Consider the following 21,872-nt stretch of genomic DNA (forward strand, 5'->3'; position numbering starts at 1 on the left):
TTCAGGGGCCTGTTTATTACTTTTGAAATGGAGTTAACAAATATACAGCCCTCATACTTCAGATACACACTGAAACGGAACTTGAGCCAAGGCTTTTTCTATCAGTACTGTTTAGCACGCAACAGCAGATAGGAGATATTACAGACTTCCTCCAGTGTCAAGGCAATTACAAGTGATTGTATGAACAAAATTATATAGATTTGTTTTCTAGATTAGTTACAGTAATAATTACAAAAGCTGGCATATCTTGACTCTCCACAACCTCTGCCCCAGTGTGAAGGAAAGGGAGACTGCTCTCTCTCTAAGCAGTCAACCTCTGCTGAGATTTTCCTTACTTAACACACTGCAGGATCTAACAGCAGTTCCGAAGAGCCTTTTGAACACATCTGGGATATGATGCCCAGAATCTGCCCTGGGCAAGAGCCTTTATTGGTTGAGCTACATGAGTGTATAGACTTATATATAGTATAGACAGTACCTTGCAAAAGTAATCACCCCCTGTCAATAGCATCACATTTTCATGAGTAACAAGAACATATTTGTTTTTATCCAAAGCTTTACTGATTAAATTGAATGCTTAACATGTGAAGACAAAACCTGCAACGAAGATATACATGAAATTTACCGATTGCATGAGCATTCAACCCTCTATATCAGTACTTGGTGGAAGCACCTTTTGCAGCAATTTCTCACCTCAGGATTTTTGTCTCTGCCAGTTTTCCAGAGTGGGATGGTGAAATTACGGGAGCTGTAGTAAAGCAGTAATTCTGGAGAAGAACTATAAATGCAAGAAACAGAATCACTGTATACAGTCATGATAATCCACCTCTTTTCAGACAGATCAGAGCCTCACTTATGATGCAGAATGAAATTGCCATTGATTGATTGACACCAGATGAAATTCAATGTTTTATCACATGGTCCTCACCTGGGTCTTATTCAGGGAAGGCTAATAGGACAGCTCTTGGCTACCCAGTCAACAATGACCCTACTTCACACTGCAAGAGAGAGCAGACAAGCTTATTAGTGTCCCTATGACATTCAAAATGTCATCACTGCCAGCTACAATTTTCAAGACTTGAATTTTTTTCTTTCTGTGTTCTTCAGAAACTGCTGCCTCTAGCCTGTTTCATTTTCATTTGGAGTTATAACTGTATGTTCAAGTCCTAGGCTATTTATGGCCCTAGGGTTAGCTAACTATTATTTTATGCCCCCTGCTACACGAAATGCCTTTAGAAAATGCCAAATGCCAAGCCTGTTTTGTCTTCTGAAGCTAGCAGCTGTACGGTATGTGTTTATGTGTAAACTAATGTCAAATATAGTGTTTCTCCAGTAAAGACTTCCCATTATTGATTGGATTACAATGTACAGTTAAGATGTACAGTACATTAGAGAGTTTATTGTAGTGTGGTTCAGATTTTAACAGAACAGTCCTTAGATTACACAGTATATCTACAGATATTTTCACTCAGGGATTCTCTTATCTTTAGTTTACACTGAACGTTTATTTTTAAGACTACTGATAATGGTCCTGTGTCATCGATGATGATAAACTCTTGGGTCCTGCAGCTATTTTTTTCTTGAACTACATTATTGTTACCAAATATTTCCAATGTAAGAAGTCATTTCCTAGCAGTGTAGCTGGTCTTTATGCGCAGTGCAGGGAGCAGGTGTGTTCCTGTTCAGCCCTCAGAGCTGGGCTCTTTCTTCCTTGCCTGCTTTCAGTGGCACTGAAGTGTAAAACTCCTCTGGTATATAACTCTGGTACTGTATCTAGCCTGGTGCTTATAAATCTTCAGCTGCAAATCGTTCCCTGTAGGACAAACAGAGTCAGTAGTTGATATTGCTAGTTTAGGTAATCTGTTCATGGCAAGCTGTGATAGCCCATGGAATCTGGTCTGAAACCAGAGAACAGCTCTGATGTGCATTTCTGTTACATTAATTTAGGCTTACAGTATATAAACTATGAATTAGGGAATGCAGCCACAGAATGGCTGCCTCCTAACTATAGCTGTACCTTACTTTTCTATATGAATGTATTCATTAGACAGTGCTTGTTACCATGCCGTTCACAAGTATAAAGATGGCTAGTTTGCATTTGCTGTCAAGCGGTTTCTATTTACGATCATTTATGATCGTGAGATTAATTGGAATACACATTCATTTTAGTTTTAGATCGTTCTATGGATATATTTGATCATATGAGAACATACTTTAAACATTTAAGCTTACTTTATGTGCAGTCCAGTAGTTTCAAGTGACCTATTGCTTTGAGTAGAGTTTGGGAGTGTTAAATTACGTCTTTTGTTGCACATCCCTTTAAGGCATTAAGTGCCTAAAGTCTGTAACCCGCTCAGCTCAGCAAGCACTTTGTGTAAGCATTTGAGAGGCTTTTACAAGCTTTTGCTGCAACCCTCTAAGTTGTTGTATGCCTTGGGGTGGCCTCGTGAAAATTTGGAGACTTTTCCAAGGCACTGTATCTCTGAAATACTGATGAGATGTGGTATTCGTCACACGGAAGAACTTTGAATCGTTACTTTTGTCGGACTGATCCTTGCAAAATGATTTAATACATTGGTTTACTTCTCATTTTGGCCCATCCTTCAGTCTGCACTGTGGTAGGCCTTTTTTGTACATTTCATTGAATATGCTACAACACAGAGGGCAGCACAGTAGCCCACTGGTTAATATTTAGACTTGCAGCTCTGTGGCCCTGAGTTCAATTTGTCCAGATTCAATGTTTGAGGTCATATTAGATAGTTCTAATATTTTGAATCAATTGTCTGATAGATATACCGCTGGGCTCCAGTTTCCAGTGTCTCCTTGCTGTTGCTCCTACTTGTCGTGAAGAGAATGTAAGAGAACCGGTGGCATGTATCTTGTGTTGCATATTTCATAGAGACTGAATGAGCACTTTTTATTAACTGGCTACAGCAGCTCTATAACAGTGGTACGTCAGGGCGATGAAATGAAACATCAGTTAAAATATTTAAGGGGGTTAGAGTGCAGCAAATGTTTGAATTGGTCAAATAAAGTGCTGCTATACTCTTGGTAATTTGTGTCATCAAATAATGGATTTACAACTCTTTGTGTCATCATTCACCATCCTTTTTTGCTTCAGGCCCAGGCTGATAACCCTGTGGTGCATTGTGAGGAAGATCTGAGGTTAGGACTTGTAAGAAGACACTGCCGTGTCAGCAAGTTGCCATGACAATGCATGGTTTCTCTCCCCTCTGTGACTCCTTGCGAGGTCACATGGCTTAATTGATTTTTCTGCTGGGCTCTCCTCACATAACATACAGCGAACAGAAATATAATTTGCCCTTACAGTGCCAGGGTACAGTAAGCTCAGCGAGATTGCTTGTTAGGGGATGCACTAACTTCTGGACCTGGAACATCTCCATTTTTTTTAATTGTCTTTTCAAAGATTGCGGAAACCTTTTCAAATTCAAAATGAGATGTATTTAAATATTACTGCATTTTCAATATAGCTTTTGAAATTGTTGTAAGACGCTTTCGTTTTTGGTCTTCAAAAGTATTTCAGAAAGTCTTCAGTGATAAAAGGTAAACGCAATACTGCATCATTTTTTGTCAACAAATGTTTAAGAAGCCCAGTCAAGAAGACATGAAGGAGTTTTTGGAGGTAATTCTATTACCTGTCATTTTCAAGAGTGGGAACTCTTGAAAGTCTAATGCCAGCTTGCCTGTGGTTAATTGTTCTTACCCAAAGAGAACAGAAAGCTCCAATGCACAATATAGAAAAATACACCCCATTCTGACTTCTTGTGTTACAGTTATTTCACCAAATGGTAACTACGTAAAGATGCAGCCATTCAAAATGTGTGGTAAAACCCTGTACTGCTCGGAATACTGCAGTATGTGATTGGCTGGCCAATCTTTCTCCAGTTATTAATCCAAGACTTTGATGCATAAAATATTTATGGTTAATTAAAATACTTTCAGTACGAAGAAGGTGGAAGGTTGTGTACTTTTGTCCAACTAAGCAATCTTGCTTTTATAAAATATACCTACTTTTTAATCAGTTTAATGTTTAACATGCTGCAATACACAGTTTAAAATTATTAAAAGTCTAAACAGTATACAATTTAGGTTCTGTATTTGGCAAAAGATTGTCCTTCAGCATTGACTGGAATTCGAAACCGGGCGTTTTCTGCCAACAGCCCAGTGTTTCCCACTCATACTTTTTGGTTTGGGGAACATGTCAAAATCCGATGCCCAGAGACGTTCAGATATAGATCGCTGAAATGCTCAGTTTACACCCCAGGTAGGGTTAGGGTTAGTATTAACACACTTCTTACACAATTTTTAAGCTCAGCGCTGGATTTTGGAGCCCAACTCAGGTTTAGGACGAGTGTTTTTTTGCTCCTATCTGAATTTATTTTTAACTCTCTGAGGGCTGGATGGCGCGGTTGACTACGTGGTAATTGTATCCCACAACTGAGGTAGTTGGACCAAAGTTATAACCAAGCATTATTGAATCTCATTCCCTTGCAAGAGCTTTGATCATTGGTCTTGATTGTTTCCCACTCGTACTGTTTGGTTTGGGAAACTTCTCAAAATCCGATTCCCAGAGACGTTCAGATATAGATCTTGGAGATGCTCAATTGACACCCCAGGTAGGGTTAGGGTTAGCATTCACACACTACTTAGAGAATTTTCAAGGTCAGTGCTGGATTTTGGGGCCCAAGTCAGGTTTAGAACGAGTGTTTTTTTGCTGCTATCTGAAATTTCTTTTTTGGAAACTCTCTGAGGCCTGGATGTGTGATGCACAGCACGGTAATTAAATCCCAAATCTGAGTCGGTCGGATCAAAAGTTATAACCAAGCATTGTTGAATCTCATTCACTTGAAAGAGCTTTGATCGGTGGTCTTGATTGTTTCCCACTCTTACTTTCTGTTTTGTGGAACATGGCAAAATCCGATTCCCAGAGACGTTCAGATATAGATCTCTAAAATGCTCCGTTGACACCCCAGGTAGGGTTAGGGTTAATATTCACACACTACTTAGACAATTTTTAAGCTCAGAACTGGATTTAGGGGCCCAAGTCAGGTTTTGGACAAGTGGTGTTTTGCTCCTATCTGAATTTTTTTTTTCTGGAAACTCTCTGGGGTCTGGAGGTGCGGTGCACCGCGTGGTGAGTGTATCCCAAAACTGACTCGGTCGGGTCAAACGTTGTAACCAAGCATTATTGAATCCCATTGTATTGCACGAGGTTTGATCGGTGGTCGGGATTGTTTTCCACTTATTCTTTTTGGTTTGGGAAATTTTTCAGATCCGTAGCCCGAAGACATTCAGATATAGATCTCAGTAATGCTCAGTTGACACCCCAGGTAGTGTTAGGGTTAGCATTCACAGATTGTGAAAAATCACAGAAAGGTGTTACAAAAGAACATGTGAACCTGAAGCAGATTTGGCAGAGAGTTAGGGGCTTGACAAATCAGGTGCATTTCTGGCAGGGAGACTATGAAGGTTTGATAGGATAGTCAGAAAATTAGCACACATGAAAAACAGAGCAATTCAGTAGGAGTGCCCTTAAATGAATTAATAGCAAACATGGTGTCGTGGAAGGCGTCTCAAAGAGTTGGGCATTCAGGTAGATTGCCAGGGGAAAGCATTTGTAAATTTTGTTAAAGCAAGTCATTTTTTTGCAACACACAAAATACATTTTTCCAAGAAAGTAATTTAGCCTTTGTCAGTAATGGAACTACTAAATAAAGATATAAATATAGAAATCTAAAGATTTTTTTATTCAATGCTGGTGAACTAAGGACTCAGCAGCTGTCAGGTTGAGCTCAGTGTATATTTTGTCACAGAGTTGGTACAAGATGTTAACAGTGAAAACAGGTATTTATAAATGACCCATTTCAAGAAGGAGATTTTCAGAATAATTATAAATCAAGCATGATAGAGAAAGTGCAGAAAACAGGTAGTTAGATTGGTCAGATCCAGAGAAGTGGAAAGGCTGACTCCTTAAACGAGCACTATAAAATAATTTATCCTCAGTAAGATCCTGCCATCTCATAGTGGGTTTCTATCACTGTATATACAGTAGTTACACAGTGCCTTTAGTTTCATCCATTTTCTAATCACTTTAGCCTTGACACTTAAACCAGTGTCAGTATTCCAATAAGCCAAGGAACCTACCAGTATTTTTTGGACTGCAAGAGGAAATTAAATTACCTGGGGGAAACTCACAAGAACCCAGCGAGAACATGCAAACCCCACACATACAGTACCTCAGGAATTGAACCTAGGGCCTCAGCATGGCAAGATAACAAAACTAATCACAGCTCAAATGCTGTACATGCACATGTGACGTTAAGCTTTATTAGCTCCACCTGGCGGTTGTACAAGGTAGTTGTGGATACTATTATCCCATTTCAAACAACGTGCTGTAGGTTACGCTACGTCCACCGCGTTGTAAGGCAGCGTACCTCCCTCATTTTGAATGGCTGTATTTTTGCTAAATCATAGGTTTCAATTAATTTTATAGGATGTCTTGCAAAAGCAGAATGTATCTCCTGGTAAAAAAGCCAGATTTAAACACTCTTAAGATCTTAAGATCACTCTTTCTATATTGGAGAAAAACGTGCATGTGATGCCATTTAGCACTATTTGAGATCTTGTATTTGTACTGGGGGCAGCAAGCGTGCCATCTGAGTTTATTTTTTAGGAAATATGTGAGTCTGGTGCTACTTGTGTAGATTGAAGAAGTTGAAAGGATGGTAATGAAAACCGGTGGAGAAAATGACATTTGAATTCCCCATTCCTATGAAGAGCCATTTCTCCTGAAGCTTCACTTGTCAGTGAAAAGGCTGCCTGTCACAATTTTATATAGACGAAACAAGTGAAGCAGATCATGGAGTGAAACCTTTCATTTCATCGTGAAATGGCTGATAAAATAACATCCATATCTTCTACTTCTGTTTGATATGTTGTGTAGGTGGATTGTACGGGTAATTAGAAATCCAGCCGGAGAACCTGTGACATTAATCTAAATATCAAGTGACAATATATTGCTATGATACAGGTTTGCACATTGATTCACGAGTGACAATTTTGCTTTTTGCAGTTTTTTCTGATGCAATCCAAAAGAATTGGATATAGTAATGGCATTACATAGATACTGTTTTGAGGTACTTCAAATTATCGAAAAGCTTGTACTGTGATAGTATTTTTTAGCACAGTCATCAATTATAGTCCATGTTCAAGTGCAATACTTTATTGTAATAACTAGTTGCATGGATTTTGGTGAGCTGATACAATTAAAAAACATGCAATACAAATGTACAACGTAAAGCCAATAATAGACACACACCAGTAATAAATGAACAGTGGGACCTCACAGAGTTATCATGGTTCTGTTCTAAAAGTCTACAACATGATTATTTCACCTCAACAACTTTTAAAGCTTACTCTAAAAATTCCCATTCCTATATCCTTAAAACCCACGGAAAGTTTTCTACCAGTGCTCCGTGGGAGATGCAAGTAAAGTGAAAACCGTGAAAAGCGAGGATACATTAAAAATGTTGGCATACTTTAGTAGGAGGTGAGCTTTTGCGAGCTGCCAAAAAGTGAAATCCTTTAAAACGCAGCTGGGGAAAGAAAATGCTCAACAATGCAAAATTAGCTGGACTGTGACAAACATTCTAATTCACAGCAAGACCACATGTGGCTGAAGTGCAGTTTGCAACCACAAGGGTTTTGCGGTCAGCTTTACTTTTGAACTTAAGCCCTCGGAAACGTACGTTCTCATTTGATTAGAAATGTGTAAACCAGAGATGAGGGGACCTTAATGAAATACCACATTCACAAGCCACAAAAGAAGTGCCTGCATACCTCACACGCATTCATAGGGTGAGCAAATCGTCCGTCTGTATTGAATATGTGAAAAGCACGCTAACGTATGGAAATACAGTGGAAAGGTAGAAGCAGCAGCGGTAGCTATATTTATATGTTACTCAGTGTCCTCCAGATTTATTCACACCTCTGATGAAATAGGAACTAAAAACATCATTTAGCAGAATAAGATACAGTTTGGATAATGTCCCACTTCAAAACTTCACATGCCATACTCTCATCATAGTGCCATTACTAGAATTCAGTGATGGTCATAATGGAATTCTGGAAAGCAAGAATGTCACCTTTTGTCACACTTTTAAGTATTTTAGTACAAATCTACAATTACATTCTGCTCCAACGTGTACCAGGCAGGACAAGAAAGTCAAGCTTAGCCAAAGATGGACCATGGTAAGGATCCAAAGTGTACATCCAAATCATTAAATCAAAGCCTCAGTCTCAATCTTGAGACCTCATTTCAGTTGAACATTGTGATTCTATTCTTATTTGATGTGTATTGTTCCTATTGCACCAGAAGGTTGATTACATTTGGAGTACAGAGTATATGGAATAAATGTCATAAATTGAGACGGCTGTACTAAAGCACCGTTCTCTATCATGAGTATAATATCTAAACATGGAGACACCCCTTGCACAATTACCATTATCAAAAAAGAGCGGAAGAAGTAACATCCAGAGTCTAAAGACAGCAATACCCAAAATTGTATTTTAAATAAATGTTTTAGAATCTTTTATCGTCTCTAGGAATATAATAAGGCTATTACATGATCTCTTTTGAGATCTCTTTTAAACCCTTATTGTTTTCTTATGTGTTATCTTTGTCATTCCAAAAATAATATCCTTTGTTTATATTCATATTTATACTTCAATAATTTAAAAACTAAGTGTTGTTAATGTAACTAATGTATTGGTGGCTAGTACATTTGTCTTACCCATTGTGGATCCACAGTGCTGTCCTTGTCTGCTACCACAACTGCTGTCAGAAGGTGGATATTCTAGGCCCCATGCGAAAAATATGACAGATTGTGTTGCTTAAGCTGTACATTATAATGGTAAAAATGCAAATCACTTACGTGTTGGAAATCACTCATTGGAATTAAACATCTTGTCCCATTAGACCTTGTGCTTAGTAGCATAAGCTGTGTACCCAAGGTGACTCGTATAAGCTACTGTAGGTTTTCTACTAGCATGTCTTTTAATTTGGAGATATACCGGTGCGATCAAGAATATCTGTGTGCCTTGCTCGATTGCCCAGTTACACACAAGCATGACAGCTGTTGAAGGTCAACAAGACTGTGCGCTGCTCTTCCCATAAATCACAAAAATAATTGTATCCATGCCATCTGCATTCTTCTTTTTGCCAGGCGATGTTAATTAATGTGTGTGATGGCGCATCTATGCTCTGACGTTTCAGTTTCTAAATTTACGTGCTTGGCAACAGATGTGATTCGAGAGGAGTGAACGAAGTGCACGGCCAGAAGCACATTCTTGTCTCTCCTTGTGGCTTAACCTTGATGGCTCTCTCCGCCTCTTGTAATTATATTGTCTCTGGATGTTTTATTTTTTGTGTGAAGTTAGTTCAAACTGGGAGAATCGCTGTCTTTGATTTGTAAAACAGTGGCGCAGCGAATGAATGGGGACAGCTTCATGGCGTGCATCCTTAGGCTGGGCCCAATTCTGTCAAGCAAAGCAGTGCAGTGTCAAAAACTGAACGGTGACCTGGATTGCTGTCAGACTTTAAAACCTTTTTGGTACTGCTAATGGCTACTACCCTTTGTGGTTTAGGTGTGTTGACCAAAGGAAGTTAATCTAGATCATTTTGCTTTGCCTTTAAAGCCTTTTGTTTCAGTTACCAGCCAAGTTACAGTAATGTCTTCGATCAACGAGTTATTGCCCTTGCCTGCATCAGGTTTTACTGCATCTTTCACCAGGTGAAATTGTATAGATTCGATTTTTTTTCTGAGGACACCTTATGATTCAGATGTATTCAGAACTTAAGAAAGATTGCTAACAAGAACAGGCCTTTCAGTCCAGCTAACCCATTTATTACTGTGGAGTAGTTAGTAGTTGAGGTCTTGTCCAGCTGTTTCTTGAAACAAGAAAGGGTATCAGCCTCAACAACATGACAACATAGAGTGTTCTGTGCTGCAACAGCCCTTTGGGCAAGGAAGAACTACCTCCCGTTTCTCAGTTTTAAACACACTTTCACATAGTTTCCACTTGTATTTTTCTTTTATCCTGAAAGAATTCCATTGGTTCGGTTTTGTCAATGATTCTGAGAACTCTGAGTAGCTGAATTGGGTCCCCTTATAGTCGTCTCTGTTCATGGCTTTTTAGACCTAATTTGTTTTCAAACTGGCTTTTTTTATTAGTCACACGTGTGGAGTATTTTTTGTGTGTAACATAACACATGTCATAATTCTGAAGGTTTATTTTTGCACTTTTTAGTCCATATGGTTTCCAAATATGGTTTTGTGGGTAGAAGTGAGGAAAACCAATTTTCCTGTAATTTGTCATCCTAGGCACTCTTGTAAACTCTTAAAGTCACCAAGTCTGGCCTCTCAGGCATTGCTGAAGTGGGTCTTGTACTTAATCAGCTGTAGAGTCGAGACATCACAGCACCTGGACTCATCCCTTCTCTGTAGGGATCTCAAGATGTAGTCAGTCCTCCCTCAGCTGAAAGGGTGGCTTTTATTCTGCACCACGGCAAACAACTCACTCTTAACCATTTATGAGCTAAAACATGTTATAAAGTGAAGCTTGTCGTTAAACACTTTATAGTTTATGGTCTGAATGGAGAAATTGGAAAAGGTTGTGCGTTGTGCTGTAGGATGATAGTCTTGTTGTGGAAGAGAGGTTAACACCTCTGTTGGCACCTAGGCATACTGTATTTCAGGCTGTTAATGCCAACACAGCTGCTGCCCAGAAACAATGGGATTTACTCATTTAAAAATGTAATGTATTGTCGCTCTCTTTTCATCCTGTATGACGTATATGAACGCAGAATGTAGTGCACCAAGGTCATTCCTCATCTTGTCTAAATTGTAGTAAAAATGCTAAATCTATGTTGGCAGTATAGTACTATAATTCAGTAAACTGAGAATTTTTACACTAGCTGATCTTTATTTATTTTTTACTTTGTGGTAAGTATATCAGTCTGATTAACTGGCCTTCGGGTTATAATATATAGAAAAGACATTTATGGATGGAAAGGTTCTGAACTTTTTACCTGAAGATTAAAGGCATTTTTGTGTGTAATTTCAAAAAATAAATTTAAAATATGAACATGAAGATAACGCCTAAGGAAGAATCAAAACACTACAACTACTGCTCCTTCACTGTCATTGTCATCATCAGGCTAGGAAATGTACCTGTTAGAATTGTTTGAGCTGTCTGTTGGATTTTAGACATGGTTAGTGTCATTGTCTGGTTGACTTATGTTTTGTGTTTTAAGACTTGTTCACTGCCAGCTTAGTCACTGTACCCTCTGGGAATCCTGAGCTAGACTGCAGAATTTTCACTGCTCTCTCTTTTGCCTGCTGAGAATTATTAGCTCAATTGGAAATCCAAAATGTTATTTTTAAGGTTAAAGCTAAAGGAGTGATGTTATACATAAAGCCTTCACTCCAATTATTCAGAATTCAATTCATCAGTGTCTTGTAAGTGTTACTTTTCAGAGTTTTATGCACTTTGCAGAATAATATTGGTTCACTGAACAGGAACAAGCCATTTGTTTTGTCTTTTGAGAAAATGAATCGTGTAAGACTACAACACTTAAACCGTATTAGTCCCGATCCCTGATAGCATGTTGAGCATGGTCCAGTACCAAGCAGCACAGATAAACATGATTTTGTCCACTGGACCAGTGTTGATCCAAAGTATGCTTTGGCTGGCAAGATTGTGGTTTTATTTCATCACAACATAACACAGAAATAATAACACAAAAAAGTGATAACTTTTTCTCCCATCAAACAAAATGATGCTGGCTCAACCTTAGTGTGCTGTTTGTAAAGTACGTATTTATTTACATATATATTGAGATTGGAGTGCTCCTGTTAAGCTAATGAAATATTGCAGTGACATCCCAAAATGTTCTGGAAGAAAACACTCATCAGACAACCCATCAGGTTGTGAAGAGGTGAAAATTGCAAGGTAGTGTACTCCACATGGCACTCAGAGGACAAAGGAACCTTTCAAAATATACTGTATATGCAGTCTCGCATCTTGAATTTGTAAGTTTACAGTGCTGCACGCTTTAATATGTAACCAGTGTGGGACAGTAAAAAACTGAATAAAATGGTAGGATATACCATATATATACCATATATATATATAAACCATTGAAATTAAATCAAGAGAGGTTATGTAAAAATTGCGTGTTGCATTAGTAAGACCTTGGAATCTGGTATCATTCAGAGAAAAGGGTAAGTTATCTTTCCAGATTCCGAAGTAATTTCCTGTTCAGATACAGATGCAGTCTCAAAACCTGGAGCGTCTTAGTGTTGAATAGAGAAGACGATGTGCAAACCTGATTCAGGCTTACAAAATCCACTAATAGAATCGACAGTGAAACATGAACCGGAGGACCCAAATAGATACCAAGAGGAGATGCATTTGCAAGTGAGAACAGGGGCCGCATCTTCACACTAAGGTTTCTGGGAACCGGAACAAGCTATCTAGCCTGTTATTGAAGCTGGTATTAATTCCTCTTGATGGGGAAAAAAAAGGGTTTAGATCCTCACATCTATTTAGCTGCTAAAAACCAACTTGCCTTCTAGAACAGAGAAGACCTGCTCATCTCCACTTCCGTTAAATTGAGCAGGTTTGCTGCTTCGGCTACAAAAGCCTTTACTGGTGTTTGTCTGTTGTGTATTATATGGTGTAATGGTGAAGAATAAGAATTTTTTCCTAATTTAAAGACTTAATGTAGATAAGGCTGTAATGAAAGAGTTTTAATTTCTACTTCATTTATACCAAAGCAGGCCACTACATGCCCTAATGAAGGAACTACTGAATATTACTTTATAAAGCCTTTTCTCTAATTGTGAGGACATGTTTCTTATAACTTAATTCCAGAGTTAATATCAGGACTGCTGCAACTATTGCTAAGCAGTGACACTCAGAAATGGTGCCTATTGTTTGATTTGTTTGATGTTGTGTTTCTGTAGGTACCTAGGATGTAATTATTCTTCTTACTGCATTGCATTGAATGCAGAGCTGCCCCTGGAATGATTCTGCAGGATAACACTTCTGTTGTCTTTTGTAAAAGCTTTTTGTTTTCTTTTTGACCTTCATAAAATTATCCTTCAAATGAAAAATGTATGGACTCAATATTTAGTCCATTGAATATACCAGTTAAACTGGATGCTTTCACTGCCAAGGTATTTTGTTTTGATACATTTCTCACACAAAAATCTACTTTTCTACCTCATTAAATAATTTTCATAATGCTATTGTGATTTACTAGTATTTGTATGATGAGTAATTAGTAGTAGTAATGGTCTTTCTTATTGATCCAATCTTGATGTATTGTACAGCAATAATAACATTTATCATCTTACAAACATGAGCAGCCTGCTTCAGCTTTTGTATTTACATATTTTTAATTCAGAACGGTTAAACTTCCCAAGTTTTGCCATCAAGTTTAAACATTAGCTAACATAATAATGATAATGATCTCCTTATTAATCAACGACAGCTTGCACCTCATTAGCAGAACACCAGGCAGCAGCTGTCCTTTGTCTCGTTGTGCTGTGAGATGCATTGGACACTGGAAAAGTAAAAGAAATTGAAGTACAGGCATGTGCAGTTTTGTTCTGCCTGAATCACAAATTTGGTTTTAGTGGGTTTTTTTGTGGGTGTGATTTTTACTGTAACTTTAGACCAGATAATTAGAGGGATCTTAGGACTGTCACTCCTGAATGCAGCTGGGCTTTCTTCAACACAGTGCAGTGCTCCAGCACCAGATGATTCTGTTTAATAATGTATTAGCAAAACTGGTCCTTTGAAGGCTTATGTGCATGGTACTTACCTACCTGACAAAATGAATGTTGGCTCTTAGGCTTTGTTTTACTGTCACCTCACTGTGTACTGAACAGTGAGGTTCAGTACTATACTGCACTGTATAGACTACAGTCCTTTCTCTCTCACATATTGTAAGCCCATGAAGCCCATATTGTAAGCCCTTGACCTTGGTGTTTGTTTGACACATGATTTACAACTTCTAGACTAAGTGGGTAAGCTGTGATGAGAGCAAGCCTGATTGCTTAAAGACTCCATGAGGGTTTTGCGAGCAGAATGTGTTTAATGTGTTTTTCACCATTATCGGAGCGTAATTCAGAAAAGTATTTTTAAAGCTGATACTGGGGCTGATATCTGGGTGTGTTTCATGAAAAGACTGGACAAGCTCTTTAGATCAATTAATAGTTGGCCCTCTCTTGGTTTTCGATGGTCTGATTTTGATCATGAATAAATGTTAAATCCTCATTTGCTTATATGACTTTGTCTCTGTAAAAATATATATATATAATTGTCAGTTTTCCTAACCCTTATGCCTTTGTCAAAAAAGCATTTATGAAATGTGGCCCTCATGAAGTGTCCCTACTTCAATTGTATTTAAAACTGTGCTCCATAGCAGAGCAGCTGGACTTGACTGTGTGTGCTGGTTTGCCTGAGACTTTATTCAGCATTTTGTGACTCTGATTGTGGTGAAAAGCACCATCTGAGCTGCTGTTGCTCTTACAAATTTTTACACTTATAATATGGAACATTACTGGTAGCAGTAGGACTTTTAATGGTACTAATTTCACTTTCTTTAGTTACCATCGCTGAAAATGTAGAATACTGCAGTTTAGTATGACATAGCAGGTACCTGTAAATCCGATAAGGATGTATTGCATCATAGCAAAGAAAATGTATGTACTGTAGCAGTGCCTAGAAGTCAGATGAATGTGGAGGAGAGTGTCACCTTCAGTTTGATTTTCTTCAAAGAATGCTTTAAGAATGACGTACAAATGTGGCCCCATTGAGGCCTGATTTTGTTCTGTGAAAGAGGGTAGAGCAGTGTTTTGTAAAGATTGTTGGTTATTTGTTGTTTTTGCTGATTATATTTCTAGATGTAACCTCCCAACCACGGTGGCATAATGTAAAGAGCTAGATGAGAGCTGTAAATTATTTTACTTTGTACTGTGTGTGTATTTGAAAATCCTTTTCTCGTTAAATAAAAAGTTTTAAAGAATGATGTACAAAAAACGTTAAAACGTAGACGTATTATTCCCCTTTCCTTCAGTTTATCTCTACGTCGCATAACAAGCTGCTGGAAAAAGGGATTCCCTCAGTGGGGAGATTAGGGATAATCTTCAAGCTTCTGTGCACGTGGCAGCAGAGGGGTGAGAACTGAGTGAGCACACACCTTTCACAGCGTGCTCTGGGTTCGCTTTGAAACCTCTTTTTTTTACCAATGGACAAAGAAGAAGAAACAAAAGCCAGCAGTCAATTTTAGAGCTGCATATCCCGCATTAGTAATTAATTAAGCAGCATGATGTCTGAATGCCCTTAAGCTCTTCTTCGTTTGATACAGAAGGTATCTGCTGCAGTGGGCTGGTGTTGAAAGCCTCCGCACACACTGCTTGTATGGGGTAACTGTCAACTGAATGAGATCTGAAGAAAAGGACCAGAATACGAACCTATGCTGTCAACAATGGACTTGTTTCTAACCAGTGACCAAGTTAAAAAAATAAATGAACCTGCTGTTCTCAAGGGTCTCAACAGTGAGACAGTTGTAGGAAATGGTTTGGTTTTCTTGCCCTCGTGTTCTCTTTATCTTGCTCATGTTACATTTACAGCTTTACTTACTGTATGTGCCTCATTTTCTGTGAAGCCCAATTTTGTTCGGTTGACAAAGATGCAGGGAGAACGTTTTTTTTATTTCTAATTTTTTTCCACCTTTCTGCGATGCTTCCTCTATCCTTTGAGAATGGAAGGGCTTTTTAAAAAAAAATTGGCTGAGATAAACTGACTTAAGCAACAAACCTATGAAGATTCTAAGCTTTTTTTGGCATGTTCATTTATCTTCTCGTAATCTTATCCTTGATCTTAGAATGGATGTTCAATTTAACTTGTTGGATGTGATATTAAAATACACACAACATTTGTGCTGATTTTTTTTCAGTGATGTTTGTGGCCACTTCTCTGATGGGTGGGGGTTATCTGTTTTTCAGCAATCATGTATGTCATGGGGGCTCTTGGTCCGGCAGCAGGCTACCTGCTAGGAGGAGTCCTGATTGGGTTCTACGTTGACCCAAAAACCATCGTGAACATCGATCAAAGTGACCCGCGCTTTGTCGGCAACTGGTAAGACAAAACACGAGTGTTTTCAGGATGTTTTCCAAGTGGCACAGCCAATCAAGCCCCTTCTCTGGAGTGAAATGTGGATCCCCCATTCTGGACATTGCAGTTCCCACTCTGCGCTGGGCCATTAGTCAGCTGTAGCCGAAATGGTGACGTGTCAGCGGGATTAAGATGCTTTGAGCTGTACTGGTCCCTGTGGCTTGCAATGAGAGCATTCAGAGCTGCATTAGTTTAATGCTGAGTCCACTGTACATGCTGTGGGGTTCACAGTGTGAAAAATGGTGGAGACTTCAACTGAGGACATCTCACAGGATGTACACACATCTTCCCAACTCCCACACTGGTGCTGGCATGAGAGTCATAGACCTGCCATGTTGTTTTGACACACTGACACCATATTCTCAAGCCTGGAAAGAGAAACAGAATTTGTGTTCTTAATAGGGGAGAAAAAAAGTATTTTGTGTGCAGGCTGTTAGCAGCAGTGACTGCGTCTGTGTGGGTGGGAAGAAATGCAGTTGGAAAAGGACGCCGTTGCACAGACTTGACTGGGAGGCGTAGAGAACTGTGTCCGTCTCTCACAGTGATTCAAACTTTTAACCCTGTGTTGCTTTCAAGCTATGAATATTTCAAGATCCAATCATCTCTGAGGAACAGAGAAGGAAAAAAAAACTAGATTGTGTCCATTAGTAATTACTAACTGCTAATAATGATTAATAATGTGTTACGCTGTAAGTGTTAATCAGTTAAATGATCAAAACATAGCCAGCATAAATAAAGCCTTGCATGAATTCAAAATATGTAATAGTGTGTATATTGTGTGCACTATATTGATGTTATTACAAGCCCAAGAATCCCAGAGATGAGTGTTTCAGACGGAGGCGCACGCGTGAGACTCTTGTTCCTGCTCTGCTCTGTGGCCTGTCAAACCCTGTGTCTGCGTTTGTGTGTGTGTCCCCACCCACAGGTGGAGCGGCTTCCTGCTCTGTGCCATGGCCATGCTCCTGGTGATCTTCCCCATGTTCACCTTCCCCAAGAAACTGCCTCCTCGGCACAGGAGGAAGAAGAAGAAGAAGAAAAAGAAAATGAGCACGGATGACATCTCCAGCGACGACGATGTCATGAAGGAGAAATCCAGCAGCAAGGGTCAGACGGTCACCTCCTCCATGGGCTTTGGGAAAGATATCAAAGGTAGGCAGCGGGGCTCGTCATGGTTTTAACTAGCCTCTTCCTGGGGAATAGATAGAGATAGATAGATACTTTATTAATCCTGTGAGGGAAATTGCAGCTCAACAGCAGCCAGGCACAATGCAATAATGCGGAATATACAAAAATAAAACAGGATGTACTGTGCACAAAGAAGTGCACAAAGAGTAAGGTTTGGCTAGATCGTCATTTCTAATGAGCCGCCTCGAGATTAGATGTAAATAAATAAGCAGTCATTTGTTACATTTGACCTGCACTTAGTTTTGTGGTGTTTCTCAGTGTAAAGAGTTCAGTTACACATCCGTCCATTCTTTAGCCACTTTATCCGGTGCAGGGCTGCAGGGGGAGCCGAAGCCATGGGCCCAAGGCGGGGTACACCCTGGGCGGGACGCCAGTCCATCACGGACACAAACACAGACACACCTACACTTGCATCAGGGCCTTTTTCTCAGAAGCCGATTAACCAACCAGTATGTCTTTAAACTGTGGGAGCGAACTGCAGACCCTGAAGGAAACCCATGCAAACCTGGAGAGGACATACAAACTCCACCCAGATAGCACCCCAGGAGTAGAACCCAGGGCCCAAGCAGTGCTAACCACTGTTTATCCCCAAGTTCAGTTATGCTGTATTAAATGCAATGTACCTGCTGTTTTGCCGACAGACCTGTGGAACTGTTACTCAGACACATATGCCTACAGAATTGAGTAAAAGTGTTAGTGTCCCTTGAAATCTCACAACTGGTGTAATGTCATTGAATGTCAAGGAAACTAAAGCAAACATTCATTTACTAACCCCCCCCCCCCCCCCCCGAAATTAAATTCCTAAATGAAATCTAAAACAATACAGTAATTAATTTGCAAATGGTACCATTTCCAAAGGGTAGAACATTTATCAGTTCACTTATTTTCTTATGTTGTAATAACACAAAATATACTAACAATAAAATAAATACATGTAATAAAATAAATAAATGTAATAAAAATAACAAAAAAATTTAAATGTTTTCAATGCCATTTTCTTATGGAAAGGAAAAGATACAAACATGATCTTTCTCAGATCTGAGTTGAGAAATGCTATGCTAGATTCAAAGCAGATTACTGTATGTTTTTTATTTAAATTGAAACTGCTTTTCTTTTAAGAAATGAGGATTTCCTACTCCTGAGGAGAGAGGAAAAAAAGCCTATGGTGGTTAATGAAACCAAAAAGTACTGTAACATTGTATCAGAAAAAAGTAAGAACTATATTGTAGAATAAAACAAGAACAAAAGTGAATGAGGAACGTGTTTGCATTCCTTCTGAAAAAGGTTGTAAAATTCCACTGCAAAATGTTGGGAAGCCGATGTGACGGCCATTCCTAAAATGCTGACTGGAATGTACTCCCAATTTCAAAATAATCAAAGATATTATTTTCTGTATTGGTGATATGAAACTTGTCAATAGTTGTGCCCATATAAATATGTAGTGTACAGTATACTGAATACAATACTGAAGTATTGTAAATCGGTTAAATGATTTAATACATCTTGACATGTGAACCATGTTTTTCAACTGAAAGAAACTGTAATTGTTTCATACTTAGTTTCAGCTAGTATTTTTTAATAAGCTCTTTACTAGGCGCTTTTCCCATTCACGGGCCAAGTAAGCAGTCTGCCAGGGGTTATTCACAACTTTAAATATACACTCTGCCCATAAGAAGTTTTTGATTATGAGGTTTTATTTTTAAGCCCTGTTAGATAATGATGTTTGTTAAAACGCAAATTAACAGGGTGACTGAGTAGATTTCAGTATCGGTCAGTGTCCATTGAGAAAGTGGCTTGAGGAAAACTGCTGCTCTGCTTAAATCCAATATCTGGCCTCTGTTGAACACTCTCCATCCATGTGAATGTCACACAGCACCCCAGAGACTGGACAGAGCTCTAGTACGTCAAGACGTTTTGGAATTAAAATAACTGGTACCAGATCATAGTAGCATATTTAGGAACCACTAGCTCCATATTAGTTATTATGGCTGTGTAAGTATATGTACTGTATAGATTATTTTTTTGGAAAATTATATTTTAAATATTAATAAGATTATCATCTTATTTTAAAACACAACTCTTTCTTAACTAACAGATGGTATAGATGGGTCTTTGACCCATAACAAGGTTTAATTACTTAAACAGTCTATAGTTTCTGTAGCAGCTAAATCCCAAGTGCATTTAAGAAAATTGACTTTGACTTAACAAAAGACTGCACTAAATTTCTGTGACCCAATTATAGCCTTATTGTTCACACCTCGTGCTGAATAAGATTAAACTTCAAAATATCCAATATAATTAAATTTAAAGACTTAATAAATAACCCCCATCCCCACCCCACCACTAATTAGTACCCAAATTAACATTTAATCCTTTTTTTGTCAAAGCTGTCCTGAAAGCTTTCATTGAATTACAGGGTTTCAGTATAAACTAGTCCAAGTTAAACATTCTGGAGCAAATTAAAATCTGATTATGAGGAATTATAGGGATTCCACGACAATCTATTCATTCAAAATGAGCTGACTCGGTTTGTCTCAGTTCAAAGTTTGCTTTAATATGTTATTTTGGGTATGGGTTTTAATTAAAATGCAATTTGATCACACACTTTAATAAAGACATGAAGCAGTTTTTAAAATTATTCATTTACATAATTTATGGGTATTAAGGGAGCCATCAATACTCAGAAGTGTCACTTTGATTCTTTTGGCTTTTAGTTTAATAAAACTGTTTTAAACCTGTCAATAATATCTCCCAGTAAACAGATTGAACAATGTTTTTTTTTTTTACTTGAGTGAATGTGGCTTTTTACCGATTCAGACATGACCTCACTGGAGTTTGCCTGTTGCCTAGTAACAGCCTCATAGGGGCAATTGTAAGAAACCCTTTCAGGAGAATGTGGTAAAAGACAATAACTAAAGAGGGACAGTTTCACTCAAGGTCAGAATTGCATGGTACCAAATGTAATATGGCTAATGTAATAGGTGGAATAATACAAAAGACTCGGTGAATGCTACAACAAGGGAGCCTACAACAAGTGGTGTTAGGCTCATTCTTTCTCAGCATATTATTTCAGGATAGCAGAAAGTAAAGGCAGCTGCTTCAGTTTTTCTGGTCAGTAGGGTCACACTATACGGTAAAACACTGCACATTCCTTAGATTTTCTGTAGTGTCTATAAGGGTTCAAAAGATAATGAAAGCAAAACCTGTGTGTTCATATTGTGATGGTAGTGTTATGTTAACTAGAGTTATGCTATTTTATGGTTACCCATTAAACCGTTGGTGTGACCCAAGTGATTTTAGAAAATTTATTTTGTTGATGGATTTGGAATAGTTTCTTAGACTTGCCATTTTTTCGAAGATAATGTGACTTGAAAATCAACAACAAATGTTTTTGTAAATGTCGTCAACACTGTCGGGTATTTTAGATCTGTTTTCTGTATTTGATCAATTCTTATTCTGTTAAAGCATTGTAGTATAACAAGCCCAATTCTCACATTGTCTTTTGCTCGTTTCTTCCTGATGAGCGAACACTACATCAGTTCTGCAGTGTATCCAGAAACTACATCATGTGGTTCCTCCAAAATCATTATTTTTCTTATGTGTATGCCCTAGACAATAACAAGCATGAAGTTTTTTATTCATGTGCACTGATATATTAATATATTTCTTAAAGCCAGAAGTACATGGGGCCCAGTTATTAAGGGCATTTTAAAAACATGTGTTCAGGTGGAGAGGTGGTGTGTACAGTATCCACACAATACCTGTAGACTACCGTCACCTGACAGGATATTTATTTGTTGTGCTCTGTCAATGTATAGGAATCTCCTCATGGTCCCTGGCTTCTGCTCATCTGTGGCTGTTTTTTGTTCTCTTGTCAGACCTACCGAGAGCTGCTGTCAGGATCTTAAGCAATATGACATTCCTATTTGTGAGCTTGTCATACACAGCAGAGAGTGCCATCGTCACTGCCTTTATAACCTTCATTCCCAAGTTCATCGAGTCTCAGTTTGGCATTCCAGCATCCAATGCAAGCATTTACACTGGTAAGACATCGCCATCGCAGCAATTGCAAATAAGCAAGGGGTCTCGGCGCTGGTAGAATGGTTCTCCTCGAGTACATATTTATTGAGTAAAAACCCTTCCTTTGTTTTCCAGAAGGCCTTATTGTGGCGTTGTGTAAAGGTTTTGTGAATCCAGACCATGTGCTGCAGAAAGAAAACACCGTCTCTGTCCTTAATATGTGTTTGAAATTCATATTTAGTGGGGGAAGTGAAGCCTCTACTTGTTGGGATTTTGACCAGCTACAAAAACAGGACACTTTCATTCCCTTCACTGTCCCTGTCTCTGGCCTGGCAGCCTGGTCCTTTGGCCTGATTCACAGGGATGGTTCTCACTATAATTGGTATTGGTATTGGTAC

General features: G+C 38.6%; 1 protein-coding gene across 3 annotated transcripts in view; it reads left to right on the forward strand.

Moving 5' to 3' along the window:
- The window catches only part of LOC148831764 (solute carrier organic anion transporter family member 5A1-like), a 60,607-nt gene that overhangs the window by 18,683 nt on the left and 20,052 nt on the right, over positions 1-21,872 (forward strand). For all 3 annotated transcript variants that reach the window (XM_088919711.1, XM_088919712.1, XM_088919714.1), the window contains exons 3-5: positions 16,101-16,233; positions 17,195-17,418; positions 21,333-21,497. In XM_088919711.1, coding sequence (XP_088775837.1) covers positions 16,101-16,233; positions 17,195-17,418; positions 21,333-21,497 — 522 coding nt within the window. The remainder of the gene's footprint in view (positions 1-16,100; positions 16,234-17,194; positions 17,419-21,332; positions 21,498-21,872) is intronic.

The sequence above is a fragment of the Atractosteus spatula genome, chromosome 6, assembly GCF_055471065.1.
Source record: "Atractosteus spatula isolate fAtrSpa1 chromosome 6, fAtrSpa1.hap1, whole genome shotgun sequence".
NCBI lineage: Eukaryota > Metazoa > Chordata > Actinopteri > Semionotiformes > Lepisosteidae > Atractosteus > Atractosteus spatula.